Source organism: Eulemur rufifrons, chromosome 24 (genome assembly GCF_041146395.1).
Source record: "Eulemur rufifrons isolate Redbay chromosome 24, OSU_ERuf_1, whole genome shotgun sequence".
Taxonomy (NCBI): domain Eukaryota; kingdom Metazoa; phylum Chordata; class Mammalia; order Primates; family Lemuridae; genus Eulemur; species Eulemur rufifrons.
In genome coordinates, this window is record NC_091006.1 from 12,643,137 (window position 1) to 12,655,116 (window position 11,980).

Genomic DNA, 11,980 nt, shown 5'->3' on the forward strand with positions numbered 1-11,980 from the left:
GGAGTCCCCAGTGCCCGCCTCCCCCAAACCCAGGAGTCTCGGCCCCGGTCTTCTCCCTCTGACCCAGATGTCTCGACCCCCAACTTCCTCTTCCCTCTGGAATTTGTGGCAGCCACCTTCCGGCTCCACAGGCAAGGTCAAAACTCCGTTTCCCTAAGGGCCAAGAATAAAGGGGAGGCCCTTTCGCTTCTTCTCCATTATCTCCTAATTAGCGTTTAATTTACTCTCCCCTGCGGGCCCTTTAATTAGCGCACAGGTGAAGCCAAACTGCTCTACCTTTCCCAGGATCCCCTGGCGACAGGCGACAGGCACTGGCAACGTCAGGTACCTGCTTGGCCTGTAGGGGAGCTGTAGTGCCTCAGGGAGGCAACAGGTGATGGGGGCGTCGCAGAAGGACTGGTACAAAGGGCGGGAAATAAATATAACGATGTTCTCCTTAGGGCTGCAAGTTGCTTTTATGGGAAACTGCAGGGTGATCCGGCACATTCCTAAGTGGGCTTAAAGTCTAAGGGGTTGGGGGCTGCACCTGGGAGGCAGATGGTACAGGCTGGAGTTCGGTGGGGGGCGGGGAAGTCCTAGGCAGGGAGGCCCAGGTGGAAATGTGAGAAATCAGGAAAGAGTAGTAGGGATGTCCACGGGGGTGCCCGGACTGGCCTTGCGCCCGTAGCCCAGTTCTGCACCCCCGGTCAAAAACAGGTCGATGCCTGTGCAGAAGGTAGCTCCGGAGGCCAGGAACACTGCCGCAGCCCCCACCTCAGCAGGCTGGCCCATGCGGCCCAGGGGCTGGGGAGAGAAGGGGGGAAGTGGGGGTCAAGAGGAGCCCCACCTGATGGCCTCACCTCCTCCCCCTGGCTATGACCCCCACTCCTACCTGGGCCAACGTGCCCTCTAGGATTGCTGCCCTGGGGTCAGGTGTTGAGGCTGCCGCCTTCTCCCATAGTGGGGTCCAGATGTTTCCTGGGGAGATGCTGGGGGAAGGGAGAGGGGATCGGAGAAGTCTGTCTCAAATGCTGCCTCTTGGGCTGACTCCCAGCCTTCTCAGTTCCCCCAGGAGGCTCTCAGCCAACTTGGAGCTGCTCACCAGTTGACTCGGACACCATATCGACTCTCATCCAGGGCCAAGGCCTTGGTCATGGCTGTCACTGCCCCCTGCAGAAAACGGGTCCCAGAGAAATTCAGTCTCCAGGAGATGGTGTCCCCACTGTCCTCTCCCCCCAACAGGTGCCATTGAGCAGCAGCATCAGAATGGATAAGCCACGCTCTCCTTGGATGCACCACGTTCTGTTTCTCGGGACAAACCTGGGGGGTAGCAATTTGTCACGGGTTGTTATGCCTTGGGGCTGAATGTGGGAGTTGGGTGTGCCATTCTCCCAACCAAGGTCTTGCTGGGTCCCACTCTTAAAGTGTCTGGCCTCAAAGCCAAGGCCCATGGGAGCAAGGAAGGGAGGGAGGGAAGGGGCAGGGGCTGGTGTACCTTGGTGGCCACATAGGGAACTGACCGGGACTGGCCAATCGCCGCTACCAGGCTGGAGATGTTGATGACATTCCCCTTGCTCTTCCGCAGGTAGGGAAGGGCAAACTAGGGAGGCAAGAGGAAGAATAAGCCACCCAAGCCCCGGATCTCCCCAGCCCACTAAAACGCAGCCACAGGCATCCTGACATCTGGGACGGTGGCCATCTCCCTGGCATGTTCCTAATTGATCTTGGTGGCCCATAGGGACAGCATCTAGTACCTTCTCTGGTTTGCCCTAGGGTCTCTGGGTCTCAGCACTTAAGGAGTTTCTTCTTGTCTGAAGGGTCTGTCTCTTCTGCTGGGTCTCTGACTCTGTCTCCCCCTCTCTGGGTCCTTTTTTTTCGTTTTTGAGACACAGCCTCACTCAGTCACCCAGGCTAGAGTGTTGTGGCATCAGCCTAGCTCACAGCAACCTCAAACTCCTGGGCTCAAGCGATCCTCCTGGCTCAGCCTCCCGAGTAGCTGAGACTACAGGTTCGTGCTACCACGTCCAGACAATTTTTCCATTTTTTGTAGGAGTCTTGCTTTTGCTCAGGCTGGTCTTGAATGCCTGGCCTTGAGCGATCCTCCTGCCTTGGACTCCCAGAGTGCTGGGATTAGAGGCGTGTGCCACCCCCATGGCACCTGGCCTCAAATATCTTTTGAAGGAATGAATGGATGTATTGAGGACCTGGCCATGTCAGTGCCTGTTCTCAGATCTTCACGTAGATTAGCTCATTTAATCCTCCTAAAACCCTACAAAGAGGTACAGCAGTAGCTGCATTTCTACAAATGAGGAGACTGTCATGTCACAGAAGGTCACGTGACACCCAACAGAGCCCATATTTGCTGCCTACTGTCTGAGGCCAAAATCCATAAACGGGTAGGAATTTATGACAGCTCAAAGATGATTAGAGCACGAGCCACATGACTATGTGAGCATTGGGGGGAGAGTAGTCCTCTGGCTGTCGCCTCAGGGACACACCCGCACCCTCTTGGCCTCTGCCCCGCTCCCATCAGCCTGGAAACCCTCCCTCCCTCAGCAGCCCCACCCCGGCCTGCCCTGCACCCAGGCCCTGCACCTGCCCTGCTGTTTAACTTGCCTCCCCCCACGCTGCCCATGGGAGTCTCAGATGTGGTTCCTACCACCCTCACCCAGGAGCAGGCACACAGTTGGAACTCCATAAATGTTTGTCCCACACTCCCCAAGCCCCTTCCCAGCCCTTGCACACATTGCACATTCCTTGGCCAGTGTCCTTCCCTGCCCAGCAAGGTCACTGAGCACCTGCACTGGCTGCGGTCAAGGACCCGCAGGGCTTGTGCTGAGCTGACTCCCCTCCCCCACCCGCCTGCCCTTGCTTTCACATACCGGATCCTGGATCCCAGATCCCAACCTGCTGTCCTGGATGTCCTCCAGCCTCACTCTGGCCTGACCCTATGTTCCCTAAATTTCAGGGTTCCTGAGCCTACCTCTCACTCTCCAATCTCTGCCGGGGGAGCCCCAAATTTGCTGGTTTCCCACCGGCATCCCTAAATCTCTCTGGGACCTGCCCTCTGGAGCTCCTGATGCACTGGACATCTGGACACCTCCATCCCAATGTCTCCCATATAGAACTCACCCCACTGGGCCCCTAAAGCCTAGACAGCTCCCCCACTCCCCACCCCCATTCCCAGCCCCCCACATGGCGCCCGCTCCCACCCAGGGTCTCAAGCCAGGGACCTGGGAGTCTTCCGGAGCCTCAGCCATCCCAGCAACAAGCCGTGGCAGCTGTAGCTCCTAAGGATCTCTTGAATCTATGCAATTCTCTCTGCCTCAGTCAACAAGCATTTACTGAGCACCTACTATGTGCCAGGTGCCGTGGTAAATGCCACAGATGCCTCAGAAAAGAAGATAGAGAGGTTCCTGCCCACGTGGAGCTGAGGTACTGCAGGCGGAGGCAGCAACAGATGAGTGTCCTGTCTCGGGAGCTGGCGTGCGAGGAGGGGCATGAAACAAGCACAGAGGATGAGGGGCTGGGAGTGTTGAGGGGTACAATCTAACTAGCATGTTCAGGGAGGGCTTGGGAAGGTGACATCTGAGCAAAGACCTGGAGTAAGGGTGTGAGCTGTGGGGAAATCTGGAGAAAGGACTTGCCAGGCAGAGGAACAGCGAGTGCAAACGCCCCGAGGTGGGAGTGGACGTGCTGTGCTTGGCAGCACCGAGGCCAGTGTGGTGGGAGGTGAGGTCAGAGAAGGACAGGGGCCTTGAAGGCCCCCACTTCTCCCCTGGACAACTGCAATCACCTCCTAATAATGGTTTTCCTGAACTTGCATTTGGCCTTCCGATTTGTCCCTCGTACATATAGGAGCCAGAGTGATCTGTTAATATGAATGAGATCACATCACATCCTTGCTCAAACACCTTCCATGACTTCCTAGTGCTCTTAAGATAAAGACCAGATGCCTCAGCAGGGCCCTCAAAACCCTGCAGGAGCTGTTCCCCAGGCCAGCCTCTCTCTGCACCACCCCTTTCTCTCATTCTGCCCAGCCCCACCCCTCCCCTGGGGACTGCAGCTGGAAGCCTGGCCCAACTCCCAGAAGGGCTGCCTCCTGGGCACACTCTCCAGAGCCACACCCATCCCCTTCCTAATGCCAAGCACTCACTCTTAGGAACTCATCTGTTTATGTAGCAACACCTGGCTGCCAGGGGACTGTAAGCAGAGACCACAGGGGTCTGGCTCCCCGCTGTAGCGCTTAGACCCTTACCAGGCTCAGTTTGATGAATGGACGGATAGTTCTCAAAGAACCAATCCAGCTCTCAGAGCCTACAGCTGACACACTCCGTGGCCCACCCTGCTCCACACCTTCTGTGGATCCCTGCTGCCCACAAGATACCATTTCCTTGCCTATATAAATGTCCCTAATCGCTCCCTGTTTTCTCTAGCCTAGAGAGTCATAAACTTTGGCTTGTCTCAGAATCCACCAGGGAGGACAAAAGACCCAGAGATTCTGGGGCAGGGACCCCAGAGTCAGCATTTAAAGAGCTTCCAAGGGATTTTGGCGGTGATGGTAAAGGTGGTGATGATGATGGTAATGATGGTGATGATGACAATGAAACTGCAACTTACAAGTGTTCAGATTTCTTCCTAACAGGCACTGCTTTAGGTGCTGGGACAAAGGCATGACCCAACAGACAAGTCTTCACCCTCAGGAAAACCAAATGCAATAGGCAGACCTTGTCTGGATCCCAGTGTGAACAAACCAACTATAATAAGATATTTGGGGACTTCTGGGTGCATTTAACTGGGTCTCACTCTGTCCCCCAGGCTGGAGTGCAACAGCGAGATCATAGCTCACTGCAGCCTCAAACTCCTGGGATCCAGTGATCCTCCTGCCTCAGCTGGGACTGCAAGTGCCCACCACCATGCTGGCTATTTTTAAAACTTTTTATAGAGATGGGGTCTCACTGTGTTGTCCAGGCTGGTCTTGGACTCCTGGCCTCAAGTGGTCCTCCCATCTTGGCCTCCCAAAGTACTGGGATTATAGGCATGAGCCACACATCCAGCCATGAAGTTCTTACCGATACAATTATACGATGCCTGAGGAGGGGATGGCAAGAGGCAGTGGGTAGAACAAGTTTAACAAAATGTTTATAATTGCAGAAGCTGGAGATAGTGATGGGCTTCTCATAAGATGTTCTTAAGATATACCTGCTGGGCTGGGCGCAGTGGCTCACGCGTGTAATCCTAGCACTCTGAGAGACCGAGTCAGGTGGATTCTTTGAGCTCAGGAGTTCAAGACCAGCCTGAGCAAGAACAAGACCCTGTCTCTACTAAAAATAGAAAGAAATCATATGGACAGCTAAAAATATATATAGGAAAAAATTAGCCGGGCATGGTGGCACATGCCTGTAGTCCCAGCTACTCAGGAGGCTGAGGCAGAAGGATTGCTTGAGCCCAGGAGTTTGAGGTTGCTGTGAACTAGGCTGACGCCACGGCACTCACTCTAGCCTGGGCAACAGAGTGAGATTCTGTCTCAAAAAAAAAAAAAAAAAAGATATACCTGCTGGCACCTGCCCCGGAGCCTTTGCACACTCTTCTTGGTGAGAGCAACACCCTGTGCCCTACTTCACTTCCTTCCATCCCACTCAGGGTTCAGCTCAGATCTCACCTTTTCTCCTCTACTTTCTCCAGGCTCCCTTTGCGCAACACGTATCCCAGGGATCTCACACGCAGTGGATCCAAACAGCTTGGCCAAAAGAAACACAACAGGGCAAGGTTCATGATAAATAATAACTGCGGAGGGTGACCTCGGTGCCAGGCATGCTCTGAGGGCTTCGTGGGTATTTCACTTAATCTCATTCAATCCTCAGAACAACTCTTCCAATGAGACACTATTATTAGCCCCATTTTCCAGACAAGAAAACAGAGGCACAGAAAGCATAAGTAACTTGCATGGCATGGCAGGTAGGAAGTGGCAGAGGACTTAAGCAAAGCAAGCCCCAGATCTAGACCCTTAACTCCCACTTGAGGCTTTTGTATAGATCACTCACAGCCCACAGGCTCTGGCAGCCCAATGGGGGGAGGCAGGGACTGGGGCGCAACGGAGAGCTGGGCTGCATGTAGCAGTCTCCTCGCCCCATGGGTCCAGTTTACTGACTTTTAAAGAGAAACCAGTAATCTAATTGCTTAGGAAAAATTTCTGTTTTTGTTTTTGTTTTTTTTTTTTTTTGAGTCAGGATCTCACTCTGTTGCCCTGGCTGGAGTGCAGCGGCCTCTTAATAGCTCACTGCAACCTTGAACTCCTGGGCTGAAGCGATCCTCCTGCCTCAGCCTCCCAAGTAGCTGGGACTACAAGTATGTACCACCATGCCCGGCTAATATCTTCTATTTTTAATAGAGACAGGATCTCACTCTTGCTCCGCCTGTGCTCACGAGCTCCTGTCCTCAAGCGATCCTCCTGCCTTGCCCTCCCAGAGTGCTGAGATTACAGGTGTGAGCCACTGCACCCGGCCACAAAATTTCTTTTTAAATGTTGGCAACTAATGAAAAAAATAAATATCTATATTAAACCTTTATAGGTTGGAGTGCAGGTGTGTTTTATGTGTGGAGGTGTTTAAGTGTTGGGTCAATCTTAAAAGGCCACAGAAGTTGAGGACGGAAACCAAAGTCCCTATTGAGCAGAGGATTGCCCAAGTGTCCAGGGACATTTCACCTGGATCTTAGAAGGGACCTCAAAGTCAGCAGCCAGGCTCCCTGACACTGGGGCCCCTGGGGGCTCTGCCCTGTCCGCTTACGCTTGCTCCTCTGAGCTCCTCCGGCTTCAAGCTTGTCAGCCCCAAACTAAAGTCTCCAGACCTCAGCCCTCGTCCCAGCCCAGTGAATCCCAGAGCTCGCTGACCATTGGCACGAGGACGTCCCCAACCCAGACCCTCTTCCTCCCAGGCTTCCTGCTGCAGCAGATGGCAGCTCTGTCCTGCCAGTTTCTGGGGGTGGGGGCAACAAATAAACCTAAAAAACCCACACCGTCACCTCCCACCTCCACTACCCCAGCCACCTTCTCACTGGGCTCCCCGCCTCAGCCCTCGCTTTGTAGTCTGGTCCCCATGTGGCCCTTCCAGACGGTGCCAGTTGCCACATACGGCAGCTTCTGTCTCTGCTCAGAATCCTTTGGTGTCAAAGCAAAGTTCTCTCTGTGGCCCACGAGGTCTGGCTCAACCTGGGCCCCCATTTGCCCTCTCTCTGCCCTCCTGTCCCACCCTCTCCCCCTCACTCGGCTCCAGCCACACCGGCCTCTCACTGTTCGTCCTGCAAACCAGGCGCCACTCCACCCCAGGACCTTTGCACTGGCTGCTCCACTGCCCAGCCGCTCTTCTCTGCACACTTCCTTGGGGTCTTGATTCAAATGACACCTCTCAGAGAAGCCTTCCCTGAGCACCCACCCTGTCTAAAAGAGCACACAAACCCGCTTTGTAAAAGCCCTCATCTGCGAAAGACACATACTGAATTATCGGAATGCTGGTAATTCTTGGCACTGCACGATGGGCCCGTGAGGTTCAACACGGGATCCTCCCTACTTTGGTGCAGACTGTACTTGCAAAACGCCCTTGCCAATGTACTTTGCAAAATGTACTTGCACAAGTAACAAGTTTTCTTAACTAGCACACACACAGCCATCGCTCTCTACTGCCTGACTCCCCTCACATTTTAGCATTTATCTCTCCCTGACATTACATGCTAATCTCCGTCCTCACTGCCCGTCTCCCCTGATGGAACACCAGCTCCCAATGGCAAGGATTTTTGTCCATTTTGTTCAACGCCACTATGCGCCCAGGGCTTACCGCGTCGCTGGTGCTATATAAATATTTGTTGGATGAATTAGTTAAAAAGTGCGATGAAGAAAAGAGCTATGTTATCACCAAGAATGGATGTGTGTGTAGGTGCCACGTGAGTAAGGAGCACCAGGAACGATTTTTCTGAGGAGGTGACATTTGTCCTTTTGCTTGTTTTTTATAGAGAGAGTTCAGTTAGGGCCAAGGTAGGGGACTGCAGCGGGGGACACGTTGCCAAGTTGCCTCACCCAGTGCTCGGAGAACAAAAGAGAGGCTCAGGTTTTTAAAGAATAAAGGATAGTCAGGACAAGGGGCGATTACAGATGTCGCGAGTGCCCATTGGTTTACAGAAATAACACCAATCCCTGATTGGCCGTCTGCTATGGAGCTATAGGGCGTGTGGCATTTTATGGCTACTTGGGCGGCAGTTAGTCTAGAGCCCACACAGCCATTGGCTTCAAGAGGTAATTATTTAGCTCAAGTGGGCGTGAGATGTGTCTGTTATTACATTTTAAATGCCTCTCTGGGCCTGATACTTTTTTTTTTCTCCCTCTCTCTCTTTTTTGAGACAGTCTCACTCTGTCACCTGGGCTAGAGTGCCATGGCATCAGCCTAGCTCATAGCAACCTCAAACACCTGGGCTCAAGTGATCCTCCGGCCTCAACCTCCCGAGTAGCTGAGACTACAAGCATGCGCCACCATGCCTGGCTAAGGTTTTCTATATATTTTTAGTTGTCCAGGTAATTTCTTTCTATTTTTTTTTTTTTTTCTTTTTTTAGTAGAGATGGGGTCTGGCTCCTGCTCAAGCTGGTCTCGAACTCCTCCTGAGCTCAACCGATTCTCCTGCCTCAGCCTCCCAGCCTGCTAGGATTACTGGAGTGAGCCACTGTGTCCCCGTCCCCCTACATTCTTAGCATCCCCTCGCACCACCATTGCACCAGTTTGGAAGGTCCTGGAAGGTTCCTAAGAAGGCTGGGCCATGCAGCTACATGGGTAGGTTTTGTTGGATGCAGGTAATAGCCCCCATTTATTTTCTACAAAGAACAGGGTCCTTTCGGAACAAGGAGATCAAACTAAGGAACAGGAAACATTTTGCTCTTAGACAAAACGGGTCTCACAGCCCAGTGCCCCGTGCTCACCTTGGTCACGGTGTAAACCCCCAGCAGGTTCAGCTCCAGCAGCTGGCGGAAGCTCTCGGCGGTGGTCTCCTCGGGCCACTGCAGGGGTGGGTCTGGGGTGGGGCGGGGCAGAGAGAGGAGCAGTGAGGGAGTGGCCAGGACAGAACAGGGAGGGGAGACAGTGACTGGGGGACTGGCAGGGATGGCAGACAGAGGGCAGAGTTTGTACAATGGAGTCTGTAACAGAGGGAATGGCCTGAAAAAACGACAAAAAATATTTTCTGTCTCCTTTCAACATCCTCCATTCCTTTTGGGGAACTAAAACCTGCACCCCCACCTCAGGCCTGTGGTTGGGAGGGGCAGGGTAAGTCTTTTGCTATTTGTGCCACAGTGGGGAATGGCCCTCAGGCCTCCAACTCACGGTTGCCAGCGTTGTTGACCACACAATCCAGGCGGCCGAACTGGCGGATGGTCTCAGAGATCAGAGTCTGGGGAGGAAGGAAACGTGGAAATGAGCCGCGCTGTGCGGTGCCCACCTTGGAAGAGCCAGTGCTCCCAAAAGCAAGGCAGGGAGGGCGAAGCTGGGCGCAGAGCTGACGGGACACGAGCTGGAGGAAGCAGGGGGACTCCCCAGGATCACCAGGCACTGCAGGACAGGAGGAGACAGGAAGGCCCAGGAGCCAGAGACCAGACAGCTGGTTGGCGTCACACTGCAGTTGTCATTCCAGGGATCGGGGCAGGCAGGGATCCAGAGAGGGAAGGGGACAGAGACCCAGAGGGAGAGGAGCAGAGACCCAAGGGGGCAGATAACAGATACTGATTAAACAGAAGAGACAGAAACCCAGAAACAGGAAGAAAAAATGTCGCAGGAGGCCCACTTTGAGGGATTTAGTCATTTCCATCCACCTGGCAGGTGTGATGAGAGCCTTGGAGACGTAGGTGATGAAGGAGAACAAACCCAGGAACACGACCTGGTCGTCAGAATCAAGGAAAGCCTAATGCACGTGGGTGGGTGGCACTGGGCTGGGACCTTCGTGGCAGGTACAGTTTAGCCGGGAGAGGAGGGAAAGGAGAGGGAACAGCATGTTCAATCCCCTAGAGGAGAATGGAGAGAGAGAGGGAGACAGAGAGAGGTAATTATTGGAGACAGGGAGTAGAGGCAGAAAATTCTCTCACCCTCACATCTTTTTCCTGAGTCACGTCACAGAGGATAAAGACAGCTCCAGGAAGCTCCTGCTCCAGGGCCCGGCCCCCAGACTCTGCAGGGAGGGAAGAGCCGGGAGCCTGGACTCCTGGTCTGAGGGAGGAGGGGCTGGGGACCCGGACTCCCGGGGTCTGACGGAGGAGGGGGCTACGGGACCCAGACCCCTGGGGAGGGGGCAGGGGTGAAGATTGAGGGACTGTCACTCACCATCTTTGTCGCAGATAACCACTTGGGCCCCGCTGTCCACTGAGAAGGGAGAGACCCAGTTACCCCGTGGTGAAGGCCTCTGCTGCCCCCTTGTGGGGCTTCTCTCCCTCACCTTCCCCTCGTGATCCCAAAGTGTCATGACGATCCCGGGACAAAGGGCAGAGATCTTGACACAAACTCCCCCGGGCTACTCCAGATAACCCAAACCACACGCTTTGCAGCTTCATTAACAAACCTAGAAAAAGAGACTAACTTCCTGGAGACCTTGCCAAAAACCCAGGCCCCGGGCTGTCACTGCACCCTTCACCGAAAGGGGCCGGCCTTGCTGAAACAACAGGAAAATATCTAACCTCCTGGTTTTCTAATAACAGCTAAAGATCAATCAGGAACTCTGTCTCTAGCTGGCAGGCACCCTGCAGGGACTCTGTTTTCACAACGTCTGAAAGGAGCCCCACAGACAAAAGGGAAATGCAAATCTTTCTCTGAACATCACCAGCCCCAAGCCTTTAGAATCTGTTTCTGTGGCCTCCGGTGTTCCTGAGAAGCACCTGCACAGACAGACAGCAGGGGGCAAATGCCAGGCCTCAGTTTCCTGCCCCAAACCAAGTCTCAGGGGCAAAATCACATCCCTTGTGCTAAGTCTGACTACATTTCAGAGATAACCAAGTCTCAAGGAACAGGAAAAGCAAGAAAGACTGGACAACATGACATGACATCTTGCAGCTGCCTCCTGTTAATTACTCCCACAGCTGCTTCTGTTTCAAGTGACAACAATCACTGGTTCTCGTCCTCCCCCTTAAAATCAGCAAGCCACTTGGCCTCAGGGCTGGCACCCCCTTCTTTCTTTGGGATGCCAAGGCCGTCTCCCTGTCTCCCTGCTCGCCCTCTCTTTCCTCTCTCTCTGTCTCTCTGTCCTTCTAAAAGATAAAATAAACTTTCTTGTTTACTCTGATATCTCAATCGCTGCGTGAGAAATCTCTCTCCACCCATGCCCTGAACACCTACTTGGCTTTCCATCCTAACTCACTTAGCATTGCAATTAGCATTGCAAATTAGTTTTTATACGAAGAGAATCCAGACTCCCTTTTTATACGAAAAGTACCAGCGTCCCTTTTTCCCACGCTCATTACCCCCCACTCCCATCCTTCCGTTAGACCCCTACTCACCGAAGGCTCTCACAATCCCGGCTCCAATGCCGCGTCCGCCCCCGGTCACAATCACCACTTTCCCAGCGTAGCTCGTTCCTGTGGCCATTTCGAGTCTGTCTGGGTCACTCACCCTGGGCCTCTTTCCACCTCCAAAGTCCGATGAGGCCGTGGGATCAAACATAAATAAGGGCTGGATCCTGGAAGCCCAGCCCCGGAGCGGGGGCGGGCGACGCCGGGAAGGCCAAGGACCTGAAACTTGCCCCCCGACTCGACTCCCTCAGACCCAGGGGTCAGGGTGTCGCTCCCCTGCTCCCTCAGACCCGATAATCCAGACCTCCAGCTCCCCCCTCTCCCAGACCTACAAACTAGAAGCCCACTGTCCCTTCCTCCCTCAGGACCCAGGAGTCCACGACTCCAGCTCTGCCCCTCGGAGACCCCGGTGTGACAACCCCAAACAGACAGAAGGAGAGCTACTGACTAAAGAGTCAAAACTTTTAATCC

General features: G+C 53.9%; 1 protein-coding gene across 2 annotated transcripts; it reads right to left on the reverse strand.

Annotated features, from left to right (window-relative positions):
* Positions 1-598: 598 nt before the first annotated feature.
* Positions 599-11,970, reverse strand: HSD17B14 (hydroxysteroid 17-beta dehydrogenase 14). Of its 2 annotated transcripts, XM_069457794.1 has the most exons (10): positions 11,842-11,970; positions 11,498-11,626; positions 10,332-10,370; positions 10,097-10,179; positions 9,342-9,408; positions 8,942-9,033; positions 1,475-1,579; positions 1,082-1,149; positions 872-968; positions 599-783 (listed from the first exon to the last, which is right to left on the reverse strand). In XM_069457794.1, exons 2-10 carry the CDS (start codon positions 11,583-11,585, stop codon positions 610-612), a joined length of 813 nt encoding a protein of 270 aa, XP_069313895.1. In that variant the 5' UTR covers positions 11,586-11,626; positions 11,842-11,970; the 3' UTR covers positions 599-609. The 2 variants fall into 2 exon arrangements, with proteins under 2 accessions (XP_069313895.1, XP_069313894.1); XM_069457793.1 differs by having other exon boundaries at positions 11,498-11,970.
* Positions 11,971-11,980: the final 10 nt, after the last annotated feature.